General features: G+C 43.8%; 1 protein-coding gene and 1 long non-coding RNA gene across 11 annotated transcripts in view; one reads left to right on the top strand and one right to left on the bottom strand.

Moving 5' to 3' along the window:
- FBXW8 (F-box and WD repeat domain containing 8) overlaps nt 1-19,179 on the bottom strand; it is a 120,736-nt gene extending 101,557 nt beyond the window's left edge. The window contains exons 1-2 of the mRNA XM_077875799.1: nt 18,881-19,179; nt 3,547-3,651 (exon numbers count right to left, since the gene is read on the bottom strand). Coding sequence (XP_077731925.1) covers nt 3,547-3,651; nt 18,881-19,162 — 387 coding nt within the window. The 5' untranslated portion in view covers nt 19,163-19,179. The remainder of the gene's footprint in view (nt 1-3,546; nt 3,652-18,880) is intronic.
- A 146-nt stretch (nt 19,180-19,325) lies between these two features.
- Nucleotides 19,326-25,615, top strand: LOC144299926 (uncharacterized). 10 transcript variants are annotated; one of them, XR_013366572.1, is made up of 5 exons: nt 19,329-19,883; nt 20,381-20,777; nt 20,868-21,368; nt 22,925-23,063; nt 23,211-25,615. It is a non-coding gene; the product is annotated as an uncharacterized LOC144299926 (long non-coding RNA). The 10 variants fall into 10 exon arrangements; XR_013366574.1 differs by having other exon boundaries at nt 20,381-20,944; nt 21,255-21,368; XR_013366575.1 differs by having other exon boundaries at nt 20,381-21,368; nt 23,211-23,389; nt 23,581-25,615.
- Nucleotides 25,616-25,779: the final 164 nt, after the last annotated feature.

Below are 25,779 nucleotides of genomic sequence, written 5' to 3'. Positions count from 1 at the left end.
CCCAGTGCATGGAGCCTGCCTCTCCCTCTGCCTGTGTCTCTGCCTCTCTCCCTTTCTCTCTCTGTGACTATCATAAATAAATAAAAAATTAAAAAAAAAAAAAAGACAAAATTATAGAGATAAGAACAGATTGGTGGTTGCAAGGGGCCAGGGATGGGGAGGGGGCAGAGGTGGCTGGGCCGTAAGAGATAGTACAAAAGATTCTTTGATAGATGTTATATACCTTTACTGTGTGGTCACACAAATACATACCTGTAATAAAACTAGGTAGAACTAAATATACTCACAAATAAGTTTATGTAAAACTGATGAAATCTGAGTAAGCTCTGTGGACTGTACTAATGTCAGTGTCCTGGCTTTGATTTTACTTCTGTAGGTATGCAAGATATTGCCAATGAAGGAAACTAAGGGAAAAGAACACAGGACCTCTTCATACTATCTTTTGCAACCACTCGTGAATTTATAATATTTTAGAAGTTTTAAAAATGAGTGTTAGTAAATCCTAAAACAATTACTTGTCAGAATTATGTCTATTTCATATAACAGATTTTATTCTTCTCATAAAAAATTTGTAATTTTGAACTGAACAATTTTTTAATTGTTATCTATTTGAAAACATGATCTTTTAGAGTGCCAGGAATCCTGTGGGTGCATACATACACGAAACCATAAAATTATAAGTAGCAAAATGATAAAGCTGTTCAATGACTCGTCCAATGCATAACTTTGCTTACTAAAAGCCACACTGTTTTCAAGACCTCTCAACCTGAAACACTCCCATAGGGACACTAAATCCCTTAAGAGACAACTATTGATAGCAAGGAGCTAGAGAGGTCAGCATCAGAAATACACAAGGATCACAAACTCATGTAGTAAGACTTTAGTTCTGAAAGCTTAAAGCCCACAAAGCAGAAAAATAGGGGACGCAGAAGGGAGACACAAAGTCAGAGCAAAATCACTTCTCCAGCATAGTTTGTGGCATAATTAAATCTCAAAAAGTTCCTCCCAATCCGGGTTCCTTACTGTTAGTCAGTTACCAATTTGGCATAAAGATCTAAGCAAACAGGTTTTCTCCAAGGGCACACATATAGTTCATGGTGCCAACTCCAGTATAACTGGCCCAATTTCACTAAAATCCCAAGGCGGCTTGATTAAAAGAGAAAAAGAGAGAGAGACAGACAGAGCAAGCCCCCTCTAAAATCAAATCATAAAGCAGCAGGATATTCCACTCAACAGAAGGATTTTTTCCTGGTTTCAAAAATAAAAACACAAGAAACAAATGAAAATGCTACTCTATTACTTTGTGGCTGTATTTTAATTCCTGAAAAAACAAAGCCAATTCTAAAAATTACCAGCCATCCATTGTCATCTTCATGCAAAGGCACTATTAAAAATAAATAAATCCTGGCTTCACAGACCAGAGCCACGTGGGGGTTCTGTTTAAGAATATTTTCTATGCTTGTACGTGTGCTCTAAAAATTAGGTTGAAATGAAAAACAATAAACAAATCCAACTGGCCAAAAAGAGAAGAATTCTGGTGGACAATTGGACCACTGTGTTGCAAATTAAACTGTTCACACCTGCAGAATAATCTCACCAGCATAACCAATCTATCCTGAAATGTAGCCCCCTTGTACCAAAAGGGGGATCTCTTCTTCCACTAGATCCTATCTTTTACTGATAAACTCTTTGGATGAGAAAACCAGCAGCAGATGTGAAAGCCACATGGCCCTCTACAAAGCAGGAGAGCAAAAAGCAATGTTAAAAGAAATGTTCCTTAAACAGCAGCTCCCTATCAAGAATGAAGATTTTATCATCTAATGCTGACTTTGTGGAAAGCAGCTAGCTATCAGACCCTGTTCCAAGACTTCAGCTAACAGCATCAGGCTGAAATCCAGGAGTTGGACTCATTTAGCTACACTCTTGTTTTCGACTCTTGGGAACAGGGCCAAAGTGTAAAGTTAGAATAGAACAAATCCAATTTCCAAGGGAAAGAAGAAGACAATATAGGTACTCTTGCTTAATGCAATTGATAGGCTCTGAGCACGGTTTACATTTCAGTACATTTTTACTTAGTAAATTTTAGCCCTGGAATAATTTCTTCCATCATTTCCTAAAGATTCCAGACTCTGCATTAAAAAATATTTGCCAACACCCCCATACTTAAAATTGTGGCAATCAAGAACACTGAAAGATTTTTCAAATTCATATATAGGTAGAAAGTTTTGATTAAGCAAAACTGCTTCATATGGTGTAAAACCATATGTTTTAAATTGTCCTATATTGTGTGTGACTTCATTGAATTGCCAGAGGTAGCAAGCTCTAAAGTCTTTTTTTTTTTTTTTTTTTTTTTTTTCTAAAGTCTAAATTTAGCTACAGTATGCACTTCTCAAACTGCCTTTATGTTTTTAACTTCACTTCTTGGGGGTGGTTTGGATTTTTTTTTTATTAAGTTTATTTTTTAAGTAATCTCTACACTCAACGTGGGGCTCAAACTCACAACCCCAAGATCAAGAATTGCATGCTCCTGTGACTAGCCAGGCAGGCATCCCTGGATTTTTAGTATATAGTTCTGGTACCACTCCATTTGCCTGATCCCTTTAAGGATGTAGACAGCTGTGTAAAATGTAATCTAGAATCCAGGTGCAAAATGGCGGCCAGTAGACAAATTATTTCTTTAGGAGTTATAGACAACAAACACTCTAGTGTCTTCTGGGGAATACAGTTGTTCATGAGAGTCAAATGGTTAGCAATCATATATTCAACTTAGGAGAAATTGTACACTTCACCAATTATACTCTTCACCAAAAAGAAGTGAATAAGAGACCTAATTTAATGGCATAAACTCTTGCCTCTGCAAGTGTGGTCCAAGCCACACGGAAATTACCTGGTTAGAAATGCAGAATATCAGGCCCTACCCAGACCTCTGAGTCCGAATTTGCATTTTATCAAGATTTCCTGTGACTCGTGTACACAGTAAAGTGTGGCCTGGATGGTATGTGCCACCATGCTGCCCCATGGGCATACGCCCTAGCACAAGCAGGAGACGGGGGACACAGATCTGCAATTCCCTCCGGGGGTGTCTGTTCTCACATGAATCGCACCTCACATTCTAGTGTTTTAAAGGATCATTTGGCCTACACGCCTAACACATGACTTCACTGTTTTGTCCCCAGGCTGACCCCTCAACTCCCCACCTAACAACTGGCTTGATTTAACCAACGGCTGGCATCCTCGCATTAATGGTGAGGATATTAACAGCTCAGGCTAGCTCTATAAAGGCCAAGTACAGAGTTGTCAGCCCACAGGTCAACCATAACTCAGACTGCAGGGAGAACAGAGCTATTGAACAGATGGCCACAAAAAGATAAACACCAAGTGGTAATGTGGAACAAAATCCTTCCAGTTCAGGGAAAGGTGCTATCCACTTCATTCGTTCTTTAAAGTTTGCAATTCTGATAAGTCAATCTCTGTCACCCAAGAGCTGCCCATCCTCGCATTACAAGTGGAAGTAAATCTTGAACCATCAGCCCAATGACCGCTTACCTGTGCACACCTTCCAAGTTCTTTCCTGTCCAGATACTGAAATATGTTGATTGCCAGCTCATAAGGTAGCTGGATATCAAAGAAGGGCACGTCATCCATTTCATTCTGAGGAGAAAAAGAGAAGGGAAAGAAGTTTACAATTCGGAAGTATGAAAACACTCCTTTAATGGGCAAGAGATATTCTTGGTGGGAGTGAGGGAAGTGCTATTGTCCCAGGGGGAGCCTCGCATTCTCACTACTACTCCATGGAGCACTCACAGAATAGATTCCAAACCTGAGGACCCTTCTGGATTCTCACTGCCACAAGCCCACCCTTCTCACATTCCCTGCCTTCGGCCCAAGGGCCTGATCCTGGAGTCCAGGGATCGAGTCCCACATCGGGCATCCTGCATGGAGCCTGCTTCTCCCTCTGCCTATGTCTCTGCCTCTCTCTCTCACTCTGTGTGTCTCATGAGTAAATAAATAAATAAAATCTAGGAAAAAAAAAAAAAGGAGAAGCAAGAGTGCCAGCTCACAATCTGGGGTATGCCACAGGAATCAGTGCAAAGGTCGTGGAAAGGCCTCTGAGCAAAGTTGAGTGGGGCAGCCAACAAAGTGAACCTTGAAATCAGAGGGGCCACCAGTCCCCCAAGGACAACTCCTATTATACCCAACTTGGAGGGCAGTGAGCACCCACAGTCCGAGAAATGCTGACCTAGGTCACTAAAGTGTTTTCATCAGGGAAAGAAGAGGACTATGAACATGAGCAAGAAGTAAACAAACGAAATGCTGCTCTTGAATGAGGTGAGCACCACCTCCCCTTGGCCACTGGAGAAACATACGGTTTCCTAATGCACTCGGGGGCCTACGCTGGTTAACCTGAGTGAGCCAGTGCAAACAAAGCAGTTCTTCTTCGATGTCATTTATTAATGTGGAGAAATTAGAGCTCGCCTGCCTTTGGATAAGCAATTAGGGATGAGGTAACAGGCTTTATTTGAGAGATAAGGCTGTCATGACGATCCTGGTTGCACAAAGAAATAGGAGTGTGAAACAGAAAGAAAGCCAAGTGTGTCTATGTGCCCCTCTGGCTGTTCCAAAATCCACCTGCTAAAGCTCACTTTTGTATGTATTTCTGCAAAGCTAGGGACAGCAGGCTGTTTGTCTCAATGGAACTTACTTAATAAAATTTATTTCTAATAAGTTTTTGCTGACATTAGTGACTTACAGATTGCAAGCAGATTATTAATTCACCACTCAAATATGACAGTCCTATACCTCAAGGCTGCAGTCTGAAAAGTGAAAATAGTCCAGCATTTCCAAGGGAGTGGGAGCACTGATTTAGCCCCAACCAAGATCCAGGGTAAAGATTTTTCTGGAATCACGTTTCATTCATCTAGGAGTCTCAGAGCTAAAAGATAATGCAAGGCATAAGAAGGAAATGTATTCAACTTTGCAAAAACAGCACAAGGCTAAGTATGAGAGCCAAAAAGGATCTCTGGAGGGAAAAAGAGCAAGAGTTGACAGTTCTCTGTGGGCAAAGACAGTACAGAATGTTAAATCGGCAGAGAAATGTTGGCCATACGGGTGGGGGGGGGGGGGGGCAGGGGAAAAAACTCAGAAGAAAATCTGCAAGTGTAATCGAAGACAAAGGAGTCCCTGCCTAAAAAAATAATGGAAAGTCATTAGTCTAATGTCAGGCTAGGTCCCCTCTTACAACTAATCGGCTTCACTCACAGGGGGAAAAGAGGCAGCACTTTCTCACTTGGCCCAGATATAACCTGAGACTCCGTAACACAACCACACAACCGGGATGGTGGGGGTAGGGGAGGGGTTGCGGTGGGGGGGGGAGGGGGTCACACACCACCAGCTGAGGAAAGCCATACACAGGACCAGACTATCATTTGTGACCTTGAACTTCCTTCTGCTTTCTCTTTTGCATTATTTGATTATGGTGAGGTGAAGAAGCTTACTTTACCTGCTTGGTAGAGAAACCAGAGAAAAATGTTCCTTATCCTCATACAAGCAGAATGAAGGCAAAGAAAAGCATGCCCTCATACAAAATGAACTCATATTTAGCTTTTCACTGTTAGAGACACCAGGCATGCTTTCTCCAATCACTCCCTGCTTCAGGACTCCCTGCTTCAACTGGTATGGGCACCTGGATGGCTTAGTAGTTGAACCCAGGTGGTAATCCTGGGGTCCTTATGGAGCCCCACATCGGGCTCTCCATGGGGAGCCTGCTTCTCCCTCTGCCTAGGTCTCTGCCTCTCCTTCTGTAACTCTAATGAATAAATAAATGAATAAATAAATTTTAAAAATCTTTTTTAAAAAAAGGACTATTAACTGGTTTCTGGACGTGACACTACTGCAACAAAGCAGGAGAATCACCTTTATTTTTATTATTCTGGTTCAGAAAAGTCACACTTGTGATGGCAGGAGCCTTCCTTCTTTTGCCCAATTCAGATGGCTAATACTCTCTTCTCATTCTGGAAAACAGTGCCTCTACTCTTGCAGAACCACAACCCTATCGCCATCCTCTTTAATTCCAACCACCAGACCTCTGGGATGGAGGTTCAGAACAAAGATTCAAACTGATAATCCTGGTTCTGCCACCTGACTAGCCATGTGACCAGGCTAAATACATCTGTGTCTCTGATTCCTCATCTGTTAAAGAGAGAACATACCTACCTACTCACAGGGTAGTTACAAGAATAAAATGAACTAATACATGGAAAGTGCATGGGGCAAGTACCACGGCAAAGCATGTAACTAATACCGTTATATTCTTTCCTAGAATGACACTTCAGCTCCCTTTTTCCCCCTTCAACAGAAATTTGATTAGGTCTACATTCCATGTGACTCTTCTACCAGCTTGTTTACAGAGAAAGTTTTGTCTCCCCCTGTCACACCCTAAGCAGAGGATAGTTGGCGACAGTGGATGAAAAGTTACTCATGGGAGTGTCCACACAATAGGTCTTTTTCCAGAGAACTTTTCAAAGAGAATCAGCAATTTTAAGAGGTTATACTGCAATAATAACTAAAGAAAGATTTACTCTAATGCACAGTGAAGGTAAAGGATGCAGCCTCCAGGGTGCAAATGACCAGTCAGGGGTGTTATAGCCTCCCATACCAACAAAGGATCTGAAATGCCGTGCTGTTCTCACTGTCCACATAACAGTGTGAGTGTTGAGAATTTGTAAGTTCTGGGGAACAACAACGGTTTCAAAGCACTGAATTATAATTACGTGAACACCAACATTATAAAGCCAAACTTTTAAAAAATAATTATGCCCCTAGAATGACAACTAAACTCCAAAATGATTGTCAATCCCTAACAGATCAAGTTCCAGACTCATGTAAATGATCCTCCCTGTTGCTACCACTGGTTGGGGAATGGCAGGGTAAAAAAGAAACCAATGTGATAAAGGAAGGTCCACCTCTTAAGACCTATGTAGACCCACAAGGTCAGGAAGCCAAAGGCTCAAGTTTCATGCTGCACACTTGGAATCTCTTTGGCAAGACATTTTATCACGTTCTTATAGTTCTTATAGTGGTGGGTCATCAGATTCTCCCTCTGGGTCCATGACACTCATTGCCCAAAACACTCAGAATGCTGCCTATTCTTGATTCACTGGCTCAGCTTGACGCTGAGCCCCTTCCTAGGCACTACTCTTGGTCAAATAAGCTGCCTCGGGGATCCCTCAGTGGCTCAGCGGTTTAGCGCCTGCCATGTCCCAGGGCGTGATCCTGGAGTCCCGGGATCGAGTCCCGTGTTGGGCTCCCGGCATGGAGCCTGCTTCTCCTTCCTCCTGTGTCTCTGCCTCTCTCTCTCTCTCTCTCTCTCTCTCTCATAAATAAATAAATAAATCTTAAAAAAAAAAAAAAAAAAAAAAGCTGCCGCGTCCAAGGTTACATGACATTCTGGAGGGCAGCCTGCATCCAGTGACTAGTACAAAGGCTTGTCACTCTTGTCTCAAGTCAAGACTTCTCGAGAAGGCCAACCTGCTAAACCACCTGCAGGCAAATCTCCTCCCAGAATCTATTTTACAAAAACCTTAACCTGATCTCCCAAAGCAATAGAAATGATACATGACAGTCCGTATTTAACATGTTCCCAAAGGTTCTGATGCACAATTCTGGAGACATAGTTTAGCCAACATATTTCTCTTTCCTCCACTCAAGGAGGTAGAGTGATATTAGAGTGACATTATTATACCAAGAGAGAACTAGAGTAGATTCAAAGTTGAATAAGTAATTTATAAACTTCACTGTTATTAGTAACCTATCACTTGAGAAACACCTTATAAAATATTGAGAGTTATGAGCATGTTTGACCCTGTGGTTGAAAATGTAGTTCTTTTATAGATACCCAGGATTTGACAAGGATATGGAGACACATCCTGGACAGAGGTGCTAGCCCAATAACCACACACATGCTAAAAGCAGCAACAGCAAGGGTTGAGCACTACCATTTGGCCCTTCCCACAGCTCATAGAGGTAAACAATACTACCTGCTACAAGTGTACAGAGAAATACCTTATAATCTAAAGAGTGCTATCAGACTTCCACCTAGGCTATTCTGAAGCACACAGCCATCTGAAAAGTTACAGGCCACATGAACCAATTCTGTAGTTATATGGACTTACAAACATAGAAATGGACAAGTTGACATTTTATAAACAAAGATATTCCAAGAGTGAAGGAAAGAGATTAAAAACACTGGAAATATTAACATAGGGGAACCTAGTCACACTATGAATATATCAGTAGGACCATAATGTTTAGAGAGAACCACGTTCCATTAATTTTATAACCTAAGCAATGTAATACTGGCTAATAATACTATAGAAAACCAATACATTAAAGTATTAACACGGCTTCAAATTTGGGGAAAAACACGATTTTGATAAAATGCAACCAACCTGGCTTTCAAGTCTTTAATGGCTCAAATATTGATTCCTTATCACTATGGTGACTCTTGTCCTGTATTACACATCAAGACCATCTATGAAGTTAAAAATGTCCCAAATTGAATACAAATAATAGTGAAAGGGAATATAAGACAAGGGAGAAGAAATGTGTGAGAAATATCAGAAGGGGGGACAGAACATAAAGACTCCTAACTCTGGGAAACGAACTAGGAGTGGTGGAAGGGGAGGAGGGCGGGGATGGGGGTGAATGGGTGACGGGCACTGAGGGAGGCACTTGACGGGATGAGCACTGGGTGTTATTCTGTATGTTGGTAAATTGAACACCAATAAAAAATAAATTTATTTTAAAAAATGTCCCAAATTGCCTGTTACCCCAAATTTCCAGGGGTGAGGCTCAAGCATCTCTTCCTCAGGGATCCTCATGCACACTAGAAATTGAGTATCACAACCCTAAATCATAGATGGATTAAAAAAAAATACAAAAACCCCACACAAACCCCACAAAGGGGTCATGTTACTTTGTTAATTCAAAGTCAGTGAATACTAGATTTTCCCAAAGTCTGCTGGACTTACTCCAAAAATGCTAAAAGAAATTGCAAATAGATCCATCCCCAGGGAGGCTGATTTGTACTCCTATGTGCTAATGTAAGACTAATTCTGTAAATGGATTGGTTTTGTGCCTTACTGTTAGAAATTTAATCTGTCTTCTCTTGTTTAGTAGAAGAAGGAATAATTACTATGAGCCAAATCAGTGAAAAGTGAAGAAACGGATTCAAGGTTTGTTCCCAATGTACATCTCCAGGGCAAACAGAACATGAAAGCTCTCTCGAGGTGGTGTTTTAAGAAACTGAGAAAAGTATCTCAAGGATACAATAGGTGTGCAATAGTATTTCTGCTAAATCTGTGGCTGAAAGGAGACTGTTTTCTAAAGGAATTTATCTTGATTCTCTACACACTGCAAAAGCGGAGTAGAGCAGACCTACACAATCTCAAACAGAAAGAATTCCAGTTTCACCTGGGTCTTGAGAAAAAGAAAAAAACTGGTTGATGGGGGCAGGAGGGGAGAGGATGTCTGAAACACTCAGGATAAATAGGTATTTATTCACAATCCCACATTGGCCTCAAAATATGTATTATTCTTAAAAAATGACAGAACACCACCAAAATTCAAGTCATAGCCTCTGAACGTGGCATTACAAGATTTTTCTTCTTCTGAATTCCCTAAGTATTCTTACAGTAAGTAATCATGATGATATTTTCAGACATAGAAAAGTAAAACATTCTTGAAATAAAGTGTTTTATGTTCAAAACACTGTCTGAAATCAGAGCCATCCCAGGTGCTGGGGGGAGAAGATGTGCTGTTGGCAAATGTATAAGATGTCTACACTCAAAGAACTAAAATCTTTTCTAGAGATAAATCATCATCATATAAAACAGCACAAAAATGAGAGACAACAAAATGCAACATACACAGTCCCCTCAGGCTCAGGCATTCCAAAGTTCCTAAGTAAGTTAGCTATTTAGAACTTAGAAATCATTTCTACACAGAAGCAATGCTATGAAGAGCGGTTATGCTCCAAAGGTTCACAAAAAGCCAAGTTAGCTCTTCACATTTAACCTAATCCCTGTGCCTTGTGATGAGATAGAGCAAAAAGTATTTAGTAAGTTTCTGTTGTTTGCATGCATGGATGGGAGAACTATAGCACTACACAATCCAACCAGTACAGTGCCTTGCACACAGCAGACACACAATAAACGCCCATAGGATTTTTTTGGTCTTTTTCTAAACAGGCTTTCCAACTTCGAGAATCATTCTCACTAACCACACCTACTGGTAGGACTGCACTGGGCACTTTGGCAAGGAATGGACGCAGCAAACGCCAATCTAAAGGACTGGAGGGGAGTACTGGGTGTGGCAGTGAAAGAAGCTGGTATGAAGCAGAAGAGGCTGGCCCTCTGCCTTCAAGTCCCTTTTAGTTTAAACTGAGATCAGAGCTTAAGGACCCAGAAAGGAGGTAAGTCAGGTGAGGGGGTACTCTGAGTCAAAAACTTGGACCAGTATGGGTATGGATTTATTTGTGGAAAGAGTAGTTTCACATCAAGGGTCCTAAATATTCTAAGCACATTCTTACCATCAGGATCAGCTACATAATTTGTGGAATCCCCTGTAGAACAAGGGGTGGTAGGGGCTTGTTTAAAAAGGATTAAGAAGGCAGCCTGGGTGGCTCAGCGGTTTAGCGCCACCTTCAGCCCACTCGATCCGGGATCGAGTCCCATGTCAGGCTCCCTGCATGGAGCCTGCTTTTCCCTCTGCCTATGTGTCTGCCTCTGTGTATGTGTGTGTCTCATGAATGGATAAAATCTTTTTAAAAAATAATTAAAATTAAAATTAAATAAAAAGGATTAAGAATTTTATTTGTTTTTTAAAGATTTGATTTATTTATTCATGAGAGACACAGAGAGAGGCAGAGACATAGGCAGACAGAGAAGCAGCTCCATGCAGGGAGCCCAATGTGGGACTTGATCCCATGACTCTGGGATCACACCCTGAGCCAAAGGCAGATGCTCAACCACTGAACCACCCAGGTGCCCAGGATTAAGAATTTTAAATCACATAGGTCACACAGGCCCTGGGCAGCACAGAACCAGTACGTTTGTTATTCTCTGCCTATAATCCCCTCCCACAAATCTCTGCATGTTTGCTCCCTCATCTCCTTCCTTCCATGAAGGCCTTCTTGAACAGCACTGTTTAAAATTATAGCCTCTCCTCCGACACATATACACTCTACCCCTTCTACCCGCTGTATCTTTCTCCAGACCATTATCTGACAATTTGGTTCATTGTCTACTTCTCTCCAGAACTAAGTTCTGTAAGGGCACAGAAGTTTCCTGTCTTGTTCACTGCTGTATCCTCAGTGACCAGAACAGTGCCTGGTACTTAGAAGCCATTTAATAAATACTTGTGGAATGAGTGAATGAATGAATGAATGAATGAAGCCCAAGCTGCTTTAATCAGCAGAAACTTCCAAAGACGAGATGGTGACCTAAGTTACAGGTTACACAAAGAGCATTTCAAAAGGTGCCTAAGTAGAGACTTGCTGATTTATAACAAGAAAAAATGAACTGCATTGATAAAGTAAGAACTCTTCCACTGAGGTAAAGGAAGAAGGAAGAGAACCCTGAGCTGGAGGGATGGGGATCAGGGGAAGGGCAATTAACAGAATAGAGAGAATTCAAGTTGAGCATCAAAGAGAGGGCAGAGGACAGCAAAGAGGGAGGGAAGTGTGCCCAGCTAAGCCAGTTCATAAGTTCACATTTTATGCTGTTTGCTGGAGTTCATATTAGCAAGTTTCCTCACTCATTTCTAACTTAAAAACAGAAGAAAAACACGCCATCAAATTGAACTTGTTGACAGCACAGATGTAGGTTCTGACAAATACGGACATAATGGACAATACATATTAGTCAGCACTAATAAAACTTTATCAGGCCTGAAAACCCAAATCCTACCCTGAAGAATGTTTGAATGTTCCCAGGGGTTCTAACAACCAAGGAGCTGCTTTGTAACACTGCTGTTGGGAGCAGTAATTCTGCCAGTAATTCTACATCAACAACTCTAGATGTGGCCCCTACTGCAGGGAGTGCTACAGGAAAGAGTACAAGGAAAAGACAGGACACCCTGCCCTCCAGGGACTCCCTAGCTAAGGAGTAGGACAGTGATAAGTCTTAGCAAAGAGCAAGTGAGGATGGTGAATGCTCTGCAGTACTAATAAGAAAAGGGCCAGCTTTAATTCACTGGCCACTGTATGCCAGGTTTTATTTCATGGTCTCTTCACAAGACAGGCATTAGCATCATCCTCACTTGATAAGGAAGGCAGGATAAGTTAACTCCCCCAAGGTCAAAGAGCTAGTATAGCAGGGTCTCAATTTGAATTTGAGTCTGTTGGACTTCAGAGCCTAGACTTCTAACCAGGGCTAATGTGTTTTATCTTTTCAAGATTTTATTTATTCATGAGAGACACAGAGAGAGAGGCAGAGACATAAGCAGAGGGCAAAGCAGGCTCCACATGGGGAGCCCAATGGGGGATCCGGGGTCACCACCTGAACCAAAGGCGGATTTTCAACCACTGAGCTACCCAGGTGCCTCAGCTAATGTGTTTCCATTAATGTCAGCCTTTTAGTTAAAAGAAGCAGGACTCTAGGCTTCTGAGGTCAGGGACTATGTCCATTCAGTTTACTATGGATTCCCCAGCATCCAGCTGATCAATAAACATGGTTGATGATTAGAAAACACATTAATTCCCATAGTTAGGGCTGCTTCAAATATCCACCTAAGGCAGACATCTGTCGTTTCAGTCCTTTCCTGCCCAACACCTATTCCCTCTTCATTTAAGAAACCACCCTACTCCCACTCTTGGTCACCTTGGTTTAATGAGGCTGACCCCTCCCCCCTAACATCTGGAGTGGGAGTGGATACAAGCCTGGCCAACCTGAGTTAGTGATTGGCCCGAGATGAACACATGATCCAGGCTGGACCAATGGGAATTTAAGTTCATAATTTCTACTGCAGATAACAGATGCTCTCTTTCTCCTGGTTGGAAGTGGATAGAAGATAAGACTGGAGTTGCTGGTAGCCCTTTTATCCCCAAAAAGGAAGAGCCTGCCTGTGAATAAAGACAACAAAAGGAAAGCAGGACCAGGCCACAGAGATTTCTAGTTGCATGATCTAAGCACCCACACCTGGAAGCCCCGGTGGCTCAGAGGTTTAGCGCCGCCTTCAATCCAGGAGTGATCCTGGAGACCCCGGATCGAGTCCCACGTCAGGCTCCTTGCATGGCACCTGCTTCTCCCTCTGCCTGTGTCTCTGCCTCATTCTCTCTCTGTTTCTCATGAATAAATAAAATCTTAAAAAAAAAAAGGAATCTTCAGGAGCACGAGTCAATAGATTCGTTCCAGTTTCTTAAGCCAGTTTGAGTTTGCTGCTGATTGCTTGCACTCAGAGTTCTGACACATCACCTAAATAAAATGGGACCAAGCAACTGGACATCACATATACCAAGCAAAGAAAGAAGTATCCTTGCAATTATGCTCAAGTGTCCCCACTTGTAATTTGTAATTTATGGAGAGGGGTAAACGTAGGAAGCAAGTGCCTACTGCCTCTAAAAATCTGTCCAAGGGCATAGCATTTCTTTCACTAGTTAAAACCATATATATTAAAAAGACCGTTTGGGTATCCCCATTCAACACCTAAAACCAAATGGCTTCTCAGTACTATTACTTAGAGCTTCACAAGACGAGACCCAAGAGGAGTCACTTCTAAGTTTTCACCTCAGCTGTGCTTGTCCTTGGAAGGTCCAGCCTGCACCCAGCCGGATGACACTCCAAGGCAGTACTGTTCACCTATTCCTTGAATGGCAAGTTAACTTTTGATTGCCAACTTACTAGTTGTTTCTCACTCTAGCAAGGATACTGAAGACTCTACAGTGAAGGAGGCTGCAAATACAACACAATAGGCCACACTGGCACAAGAGAACACACCAGAGACTGGGGGGAAATCACCCAAGACAAGGAGATGTTAAGAGATTTGTATTTCTCCTTCATGTCAAGTGGATCAGACTGTCAGTTTCTGTGGAGTCTCTAGTGGAATTAAATCTTCCTTCTCAGGAGTCAGCCATAGATCAAATAAGGATTCTTGGAAAAATAAATGCAAAGATCACAAACTTGTGACCCAAGGCAGACCTGGCCCACAGAAGGTTTCATTTAACCCAGTGTTAACACTTAAAAACACTTTTTTTTTTTGGTCTTAGTTACCAGCAATTAAAAATGGGAAGAATTTGAGTGATAGATGGTATTAATGGCCACTACTTTGTTCATTCCTTCCTGTATCCAGGCACCAGGTGACTCCCCCTAACTCTAGACTTGGCTATCTGGCTTGCTCTGCCGGATGTGACCATAACCAACACAACCTGGGCAGATTTCAGAAGCACTTGGGCATTAGAGCTTGCCCTCCTGCTGCTCTTTTAACTCTGAGAAAGTCCATCCAGGGCTCATTTCTTGGGTGATGAGACAGACCACCACACACACTCACTAACTCACTCACTCACTCACACACAGAAGCAGAGTTGCCTAGCTAATCAGGAGCTAACCGTAGACATCTGGGCAAACCCACCCATGCCCAGCCCAAACTCCAAACCTGAAATGATGAACTAAAGTGGTGTTTGTTTTTAAAATATTTTATTTATATATTTGAGAGACAGAGAGAGAGCAAGCATGAACACATGAGCAGGAGGAGGGGCAGAGGGAGAGGAGAAGCGGACTCCCCACTGAGCAGGGAGCTGACCCCGCGGATCATGACCTGAGCCAAAGGCAGATGCTTAACTGAGCCACCCAGGCACCCCTAAATTGGGGGTGTTTTAAGCCAAAGTCTTGGGTGTTTTCTGTGTGGCACAAACTGATGGGAGTCCACATAAAAATAAACATTCCTGATTACAAAACAAAAATCTGAAGACTCTGCCAGACTGGGTCCACATTCCTGCAAGGCAACAACTAGCTGACATGGGCAATGGCTCCCACCTTTAGCCCAGCTACAGCTTGGATTCCCCCAATTTATCACCTTCTCATCTTGCCCATGCTGAGGTAGAATTCAGTTCCCATATGTCATCTCAGTTAGATGTTGTTATATGTATGGCAAGAAGAAAGTGAGATACTGTATCATGTAGGAAAGCCATTATAACCACCTTGGAGAATTGTTTGTTGGTATTTACTAAAGCTGAACACCTGCAGACCTATGACCCAGCAATTTCACAATTAGCTATATACCCAAGAAAAATGAGTACACAGGTTCCAAAAGACATATAAAGCATTCACTGCACTACTCCCAATGGTCTCAAATGAGCTGTTAAACTAGTTATCAAGAATGTCCATCAACAGAGTAAAACGTGACATATTCATAAGGATGAATTTCACACGTAATGCTATGTGCTAGAACCCAGACACAAGCAAGCACATGCTGAATGATTCTACTTATAGTTCAAAAACAGAAAATGAAAATAAGGTGTTAGAAGTCAGGTGAGAACACATGGGGGTTCTGACAAGCTAATAATGCTGTTCTGAAAACTGGATGCTATTTACATGGATTTGTACATTTGTGAAAATTCACCACATTTGGACATTTATGATTAAACAGGGCTTGATTTAAAGAAACTTTTAGAAGTATAAAAACAAGACCAAGAGGGATAGTTTTCAAAAAAAAAAAAAAGGTTAAGTATTTTTTTAAGGATATTATGAAGGCAATGTCTACACTCTCTGTCATCTTTAATATTTAACATGACAAAAAAGAATAGCGGGTATCATGGGGAGCCCAGTTGGCTCAGTCAGTAGAGCATGCAACTCAATCTCCGGGTTGTGAGTTCAAGCCCCAAATTGGGTGAAGAGTACTTTAAAAAAATTTTTTTAAAGGATAACCATGAGGGGATCCTCGGGTGGCTCAGTGGTTTAGCGCCTGCCTTTGGCCCAGGTTGTGATCCTGGAGTCCTGGGATCGAGTCCCACGTTGGGCTCCCTGCGTGGAGCCTGCTTCTCCCTCTGCCTGTCTCTGCCTCTCTCTCTCCTCTGTGTCTCTCATAAATAAATAAAATCTTAAAAAAAAATAAAAAATAAAGAAAATAAAGGACAACCATGAGTTGAAGCATTACAGATGTATGGCTGGAATCTGGAAAGATATACAACAAAACACGTGATGAACTGGGAAAAAGGACAGAATGAGCCACTCCTAGGCTACCTCACTCATTTGCAGGATCTGCCTGACCTCCGGGCTCTGGGGCTTACAACCTCGGACATGGGGATCCAAGTCTTTTCTCTAAAGGTTACAAATCATTTCTCACATTTAGGATACTAGGTTGGTTGACTGCCCCTAAAAATCAATTACTTTTCTTACTGCTCATCTGTCAAATGGGCCTAATAGCTACTGGAGAGAGTTGTTGGGAGAACAGAAGATAAGGTCTTTAAACCCTTAAGGCGGTACCAAGGAGATGGAGAGAAATTTTATTTACAGCCATGTTGATGATGGTGAAGTACTTAAAAAAAAGTGTCCTTAAGGTTGATGCTGTTAGGATGCAGAGCCCAGCAGTACCTACTGTGGTAGGCATGGGCATGCAGAGGAGGTTTTCTCTAATTCCAATGTGCCCCTTGGATCCTACAGTAGGCAGGCCCTTTCCTTTTCTAGAATACTTCATTTAGGGCTCTGCTATTTTTAATCTCAATGCCTATCCCTCAGGAGTATTAGGGCCAGAAAGCCTCGAAGAATCAAGGCAGTAATCCAAAGGAAGCTGTACAGCAAAGAACAAGGTCTCAAATTTGCTGGACATCCCAACCAGCACATTTCTAGGAGCTTCCTCGAGATTTTGATTAAGCAGATCCAGAGACACACCAGAACCTTTTACTAAGGCTTAAAGGGATTTTTACACCAAGTCAAGTTTGTCAAATTACTACCTGGTGAAATTTACAGTCTAGCAGACCTAGATCCAAATTCAACCCCCCCACCCCCGAACTTTTCAGCTAGGCATCCCTGGGGTGGTTACAGAAAACCTTTCTGAATATCCTTATTCATAAAAAGGGATTTACAATATGGATTCCCCAGGATTGCTGTGAAACCTGAAGACACCGCCACATTCAGCAGGTTGGATTTTAGCTGTGAGGCCCCAAGTGTGCCTTTGTCCTAACAATCCACTTTCTTGTTTCTCTCTACTGCCATGAGCTGTTCTTTCCTTAGCCTACAAATCTACTTCCATGGGAGTAACTTCTGCATAGATCTGGACTGGCCTGACCAACTTATCCGTGCTAAACCACCTTCCCAAGGCATTGAAAGATTTTTTACATCTGCCAGATGTAAATAAAGTCTTTAAAAAAACAAAACCAAACTGCCTCAGCGATGACCCACGTTTTACAGAAGCAGACAGGAAGCCACCATGAATTTTCATACATATAAAAATTATCACATTAAATGAGTTTATAATACACACAACACAAAAAGGTTCTAGCCCTAGAGAGATAGGGGAGCGCAGGACCAGAACTTGGTGGAAACTCCTATCACTTGATAGGAGTTAATATCACTTGAGGAAAACTACACGTTAAGTAAGTCATTACTTCTAGAAACAACTTGCCAATTACAGAATTACTCTGAACTGGGAAGCCGTAGAAGCCTTTTCTATAAGTCTAATTTAAATCGACCCAGGGGCTCCTCGGTGGCTCAGCCATTAAGGCAGCTGACTCTGGACTTCTGACTTTGGCTCAGATCATGATCTCAGGGTCATGAACTCTAGCTCAGCACCTGCATCCAAGCTTAGCACGGAGTGTGCTTAAGGATGCACTCTCCCTCTGCTCCCTCCATCTCTAAAATACATTGAACCATTAAAACCTGCTGTACTGGGAAGCCTGGGTGGCTCAGTGGTTGAGCATCTGCCTTTGGCTCAGGTCGTGCGTGGTCCCGGGATCCTGGGATCCCGCATCCCGCTTCCCGCAAGGAGCCTGCTTCTCCCTCCGCCTGTGTTTCATGAATGAATAAAGTCTTAAAAAAAACAAAACCAAACCTGCTGTATCGTCCGAACCCTTAACCATGGACGTGTTTTGATGATCCTGGCCGTGCCAACTTTGCTAAGGGGGTGGGTTTTGGGGGGAGGGCGCGCCTCCAAATTCTCAAGAACCTCCATGCTAATGACAGTGCCCAAAGAACTTCGCCTTCCCTGCTTTGTTTCTGAATGCATGTGCAGTTGGGGGGGGGGGTGGGGGGGACTGAGTGGTACAAACTTTATGCAAATGAAGTTAAAATCGCTTTCTAGGGGATCCCTGGGTGGCGCAGCGGTTTGGCGCCTGCCTTTGGCCCAGGGCGCGATCCTGGAGACCCGGGATCAAGTCCCACGTCGGGCTCCCGGTGCATGGAGCCTGCTTCTCCCTCTGCCTGTGTCTCTGCCTCTCTCTCTCTGTGACTATCATAAATAAATTAAAAATTTTTTTTAAAAAATCGCTTTCTATCCTGGTCCGGAGACCTCCTCCCTAAAGGCAACCCTTGTTAAAAGAGCCCAAGAGCGGGATTTCTCAAACGGATACGGACATTTGGGGTTGGATAACTGTTTCTGAGTGCTGTCCACGCGCTGTCGGACGTTCAGGAGCATCCTCAACTTGTACCCGCCAGGCTCCAGCAGCAGCTCCCCGAACCCGGTTGTGGCATCCTAAGAACGTCTACGGACGCTGCCCAAGACGGGGGAACAAGGCCACCCCGGGGTGGGGACCGCCACTTGCAGGGATGCTCCGTGCCTGGCCGGAGACACAGGGCGGCACACGGTTACTTTCCGACTCGCTGGGGAGGGATGCGAGCCGGGCGGGGGCGGGGGGGGGGGGGGGGGGGGGCGGCGGCAGCCACTCACTCACCAGGTCGCGGATGAGCTGGTCCACCAGCTGCTCCTCGCGGGCCGGCGGGGAGCGGGAGCGGCTCGCCGCGTCCTGCCTCTCGGCCCGGGTCGCCCGCGGCGCGGGGGGCCGCCCCGCCCCCTCCAGGAGGCCCTGGGCCAGCGCCAGGTACCCCGAGGCCTGCTCGCCACGCCCCGCGGCCACCTCGGGCCGCCGCGGCCGCCGCCGCTTCCGGAGCGCCTGGGCCTGCGCCAGCTCCTCCTGCCAGCGCCGGCGGAACTCGTCCAGGCTGTGGTCGTCCATCGCCGCCGCTCCGGGCCCGGCTGCCACGGGACAGTCCCTCCGCCGGAAGTGTCCGCCGCGGCCGGAAACGCGCGGCGCCGCCGCACTCGGGTTCCGGGTGGGCGGCCCCGCCCCCGGCGCGCCCCTCGGGCGGTCCCCCCGGCGCAGGAGGCTCGAGGCGCCCGCCTGGCCGCGGCCCCGGGACCCCGACCCCCGGCTCACCCCCCCGCACCCGCTTTCCCGCCGCCCGCTCCCGTCGCGCACGCCCCTGGCGCCGAGCACCGTTTCTTGGGCGTCGAGCACCTACTAGATGCCGGGCGCTGGGGGCTTAGCCTTCACATCGGCGCCCCCGCCCCTCGCCCCCATAATATCCCTCCCTTCTTGGGGTCTCCATTCACGCGGGGCGGGGGGGACGTTCCACGGAATGAACCCGAAGGCTCGAATCACTGGGAGCTGTTGGTAAGGCAGAGAAGCGGAGGGGATGAGGGCTTCGCTTTAGGGGGGGTCCCGGGAACTCCTGAGATGGCACGTGAGCTAAACCAGGAGAAAAACCAACCGTGGGAAGATCGGAGAAGACCTTTCCAGAAGGAGCTACAAGGGAGACGGGAAAAGTGGCGCGCAGTCGTATTGCATCTTCCAGATGCTGTGCACCTGCCGTTCCCTCCTCTGGGAATCCCCCCGACCTCGTGAACTCCTCCACAGCTTTCCTGGCTCAGCTCATACCTCGATTCATCTCCCTCAAGTGAGGTCACCTGGTTGTTTATTCCTGTAGCACCCCGTACTTCTCTTGCACAGAACGCAGTTTGTAGATTTAGATTCATGTAATTGCTTGTTAATCTCTCCCCTTTCCTACTGGCTTATCCATTCTTAACTTGGAGTCTGGAGATTAGTGGGCCTTCAATAAGTATTTACTAACAACCCCTTCAGATCATAAGTTTTGTCCCCACTTTACAGATAAAGAAACTGAGCTTACCACCCCCCCCCCAAAAAAAAGCACACAGCTGGTAATGTGCAGACCCAGGATTTTTTTTCCCCCCCACTCCAGGCCTGATCTTACGTAATCATACAGCCTATATGCCTAAGCCAGCTAGGAACCACTTGGTTACCTTAGTTACCATGATTTTTCAGCACGGGGATATTAACAGCATGGTTATCAACAGCCTGGGCCCCAGAATCAGACAGACAAGTCTAGTTGGGGATCCCAGCAACACCCTCATTTACCCTCCTCTTTTCTTCCAGCAATTCCAGCTCTAGGAAGTTACCCTAAGAGAAGAAACGAGAGGATGAATTCAAGGAATACCACCAAAACTTTGTTTTATAATACTGAACATCAGAAGCAATCTAAATAACTGACAGCAGGCCAGTGGTTTAAAAAAAAAGTTTGCCCCATTAGGATATAAGAAAGATCCTAACTAGAACACCAGCTCCAGGAGAGCTGAGACCCGATCTGTTTGTCCATTTGCTAGGTCTTTAGTGCTCAAGACAGTGCCTGGGACATAGTAACTGCTCTATAATAATTTTTTAAAGAGAATCCGTGAAATATTGTGTAGCTATTAAATATTACATGGAAAAATTTAATCACATCATCACATGACTTAGCAAGAGAAAGCCAGGATACATCAATGTACAGTATGAGGTCAGTAATTTTTTTTAAAGTGCATATGCAGAGAAGCTCTCTAGAGGGGGCCAGATTATGGATTAGAATATACAGATATAAAACAAAAAGACTACTGATTTTCTACAGTGAATGTTAACCTAGCCCAGATTCCTCCAGAAAGCAGAGACTGAGACCTGGGCTGGCAGGTAGCTAGTTGTTTGTACTCGTTTTTTCAGAGAATAGAAGTGGGGTGCCAAGAGAAGAGCAAACAGGGGTAGGAGGGACAGCTAATCCAAAGACCATCTTGAGTTGGTCCTGCTGTGAGCAAGTTACACTCCATCCAACGGAGACCTTCCAGGCAGCCTTGAAGTCACCACCAGATTGTCCTCCCAAGGGATCAGAAATGAAAGACTTTATTCACTTACCCATCCTCCATTAGAGAAAGCTTAAAAGTTTTTCATAATCTCCTACTTCCAAACTGAGTTTAACTGAGTTGTTACTTATGTCCCACACCAGGGAAGCAGAGATGCCCTGAGGCAAAAAGCAAGAACTACTCTATGCAGCTAACAGGAGGGACTGTCTGATTGCCCATGCACAAAGCCAATTACCACAGCAATGACAAAGTAAGAGGTGAGTCAAGAGGATGTGATGTGGGGCTTAACAGGAGTCCAATAAGTATTCCTTTCATAATAAAAACAAGGAGTTTTCCTCAGAACCTTTAGCTTACATTCCACTTCAAACTAGATATTTTCCAAATGGAATTCCAAAGGTTAGATTTGTTTTGATTATCTATTTGTGAGTCTAAGTCCAAACATGGCTTTTCTGGTGGCTCTGGAGTTTACAGAACACCTAATATTTAGGACAAAACAATTTTTAACACACCTGATTAGGATGTTCAAAAAATAAATCCTTGTTTTCTCTGGTCCTTTTAAGAGAATTTTTACAAGGCTAATGCAGGCAGGCTAATGGGGCCATTCATCACCCAGAGAAAGCAGGGGTTAAAAAAGGGAGGGGGGAATATACCAAGAAGAAGGAAAATATTGTTCTCTATTCAATATTGCGTACCATTAACTATGTTGATTTTATCTTTCTAATAGTAAATTCCTGGGCCTCCATTTCCTCAAGTGAAAAAAAAAAATTTAAAGATCTTTCCTTCAGAAGGGTTGTAAGGCTGATAGAGGTTTATAAAACTCCTAGCACCTGAAGGGCACACAGTAGGCATTCAGTAAATGCTGGCTAGGATTCATATTAGTAAGTTGGCTGATAGAGATTACATTCAAAATATGCTCTAAGTCTGGTGTTCCACGAGACCCACCTTTTTTCTGTGTCACGTGTTCCTTGCAAGTTCCATCCATTAAAATTCTTTGGTTGCAAGTCTTGCTAGTTTAAGAAGCAATTGAACCAGAATGGCTCACAAAGTTTAAAAGAAAAATAACCAGATCCTCAGAATGCCCAGAATCAGATCAGATTCAGGGATTTCATGATAGGAAGTCATGAACCATCTGTTTCAGATGATGTCACCATCTGTTTTGGATGATGTCACCACCTGTCTTCGATCTTCTAGGACTCAGATGACCCTTTGACCAACATCACCTGGGCATTTGTTAGGAACACGGATTCTCAGCCCATGCTACAGGGTCAGACTTTGGGGGTGTAACCCCAACAAGTGTTTTAATAACCCCTAACGGTGCTCCTGATGCACGGTCCAGTTTGAGAACCAGTACCCCAGAGAATCATCAAGATGGCCTGATTCCTGGGCAGCCCAGGTGGCTCAGCGGTTTAGCGCTGCCTACAGCCCAGGTCGTGATCCTGGAGACCCGGGATCCAGTCCCACGTTAGGCTCCCTGCATGGAGCCTGCTTCTCCCTCTGCCTGTGTCTCTGCCTCTCTCTCTCTCTCTCTCTCTCTCTCGCTTAAATAAATAAAACCTTTAAAAAAAAAAAAAAGATGGCCTGATTCCTTGAAGAGTGGTTGGGGTAGAGGGGTTGTAATGGGCTCAGTTTCCAGGACTATATGAAATGGGGAGGCAAAGTTCCCCAAAACAGAAGAGGCAGGGTGGGATACTGGGACAAACTGAAACATTTACAAGGCTATCACAGGAAAGAGATACTGGAAATTCAGGTGTCCATACCATCAGTGTTCTGTTGCCCGTTGCTGACGTATTGTGTATTCCCCACAAAACCCAAGCTCAGGTCTACCAGAGCCCCAGAAGGATGTCTGAAAAGTGGCCGCCATCTTTCCCACAAGTACCTCCTGTCTCATTCACCCTCCTCAGGCCAGTCACTAGACCACCAAGGTGCAAGGACTTCTTTACCTCTGGGTCAAGGTAAGTCTTAGAAAAGTAGAGAGGGCGAGAGACAAGAGCAGATGTTATTAATTTGTTTGTTCTCAGGTACAAGAAGGTGGATCAAGTTCCTACTGCTGCAGTGACATGTTAAGGGGTTTAAAATAACACACAATTATTCTCTTACAGCTCTAGAGGCCAGAAGTCCAAAAGCAGTTTCACCATGCTGAAACCAAGGTGTTGGCAGGATCACACTTCCTCCAGAAGAGATTCCTGAAGCAAGTTTCCTGCTTGCTCCAGCTTCTAGAACTATGTTCCTAGGCTTGTCCTGTCTCCGCCTTCCTGCCTCCACCTTCCAAGCCAGCAGTGTAGTATTTTACTCCAGTCACTGCCTACCTTCTATCCCTGGGTTCAGGTCCCCCTCTGCCTCTCTTTTATAAGGATACCCATGGTTACCTAAGGCACACCTGGATAACCCAGGATCCCCCTCCTCCTCAAGAGCCTTAATTTAGACACATCTGCAAAAGATTTCTTTCTTTTTTTTTTTTTTACATCTAAGGTAACACTCACAGGTTCCAGGGATTAGGATCTGGATATCTTTGGGGGCCATTATTCAGCCTACTGCACAAAGCCTTCAGTGATCACAGATTCAAATGCCTACAGATAACTCCAGGAAACAAAAATGAGACACATAAGCCAGGTGTATACTGTCCCGAGCTGCAGTGTGGATGCCCATCTAGACAATACTCTGCTCCACCCACCTGTTGGATCTTAATCCAGATCATCTGAAAATAAATATCTTGATTTTTTAATTATTAGCAACAAATTCTTCTTTTTTAAAGAATAAAAGTTTTTGTTAAAAGTGTAAGTTGCATTCGGTAGACTACAAACCCAACAGTTGTTCATTCTTGAACAATCCATGAAGTAGGACAAAACTTCCTTCAACTTACATTAAGATACCTCCTTAGCTCTTGTGAATGGGATGGCAGACTTACACCTCATTTGGGATCATTAACGTGTGAGGAACACCAGGAGATGAATATGAAAAGTAATACAAGGAAATGATGATGATTTCAAAGTATATTGTTTAGACACATCAACAAAAACATCAGAATGATATATAGTCATTTTGAATATCAACATGACCCTGATGTATCACTATGGGTGTTATTGCTCTTTATTGCTATTTTATGCCTCATAATCAACAAGATATAAAATTCTCTGAGGGAAAAAAATAAAACTTTGGTCTTTAAAAAAAGAAAAGCTATCTGTAGCAAGAAACAATTAGCTCATTCTTGAGAATTCCCCCATCAATAATTCCTTTAAAAAAAATGCTGCAACAGACGGGATTCAGTGTCAGCTGCCAGCTACAGACTTAGTCATTCAAAAGGAAGTTGTCCCATATGGACACCACTCTCCATATCTCTCTCTCTCTCTCTCATCTCAATCTCCTCCTGCTTTTATTGAAGCCCCCTCCAACCTATCCCTTTAATCTCCCAGCCTGGTCCCAAAACCCATCCCTCTGAAATATTACCTTTTCTCAGAGAAGAAGCAAGTTCTGTCCTCGGGTCCCTTTCATTTCCCTTGAAAATTCAGCTCCAGCCCAATGCTCATCAGAGATGCTTTGCTCAGCCATCTCAGGCACACAAGGAGGAGGTGATGACGTTAGTCCACAAGATGGGTGTTCTCACTCCAGCTTAGACTCTGAGACTCCAAGAGCTAGTTTCTTTGCCTGCTCACTTAAAAAGCAACATGGTATGACAAGCCTGAGTATTTCTGGAGTGGTGCACCACACTCTGGGTGCACATGAAGATATTGTTCTTTTTTTTTAAGATTTTATTTGTAAGTAATCTCTACACCCAACATGGGGCTCAAACCCACAACCTGAGATCAAGAGCTGCCTGCTTCACCTACTGAGCCAGTGAGGTGCCCCAAGATATTCTTGTTCTTAGCTTGACTTTGACCCCGACTCGTCCAATGAAAGAAGTTCCCCAACATTATTTTTTAAAGTTTTATTTATTTAAGTAATCCCAGAGAATTGAAAACATGTCTACACAAAAACCTGTAATGAATGTTCATAGCAGCATATTCACAATCACCAAAGGGTGGAAACAGCCTAAATGTCCATCAATGGGTGAATGGATAAACGAAATGCGATCTATATATACAATGAAATATTATTCCACCATAAAAAGGAACAGAGTGCTAATAAATGCTACAACACGGATGAACCTCCAAAACATGCTGAGTGAAAGAAGCCAGTCACAATTCCAATTCCATAGAAAATGGAATTACAAGGGAATTGACCCTTGCCTTAATGGGTAAATTGTCTTATTATTTGTTTGTGTATCTCTCCCATGAGAATGTAGGCTCCCTGACAGTGGCAACCACGTCTACCTTGTTCATCCTTGTGTTCTCAGCCCCTAGCACAGAGCCTGATTCCTAAAATGTGCTTGATAATTGTTGGTTCCGTGGCTGAATGAATGAATAAACAACTGGATCCATGAATGATGGAGCTAAGAGAGGAGTCCCACGTCAGGCTCCCTGCATGGAGCCTCCTTCTCCCTCTGCCTGTGTCTCTGCCTCTCTCTGTCTCTCTCATGAATAAAATAAAGTCTTTTAATAAATAAATATTTGTGTTACTGATGAGGCTACAAGTAAAGATATTTACAACCACACACACAGAGTAGCAGAGAGAAAGATAAATTCGCTCCTATAAGAAGGAAGTGAGAGATGTCATTGTAAGTCTCATAAATCT

Source organism: Canis aureus, chromosome 27 (genome assembly GCF_053574225.1).
Source record: "Canis aureus isolate CA01 chromosome 27, VMU_Caureus_v.1.0, whole genome shotgun sequence".
Lineage (NCBI taxonomy): Eukaryota > Metazoa > Chordata > Mammalia > Carnivora > Canidae > Canis > Canis aureus.
The sequence above is the reverse complement of the archived record's forward strand: the minus strand, read 5'-3'. Positions and strand labels throughout refer to the sequence as shown.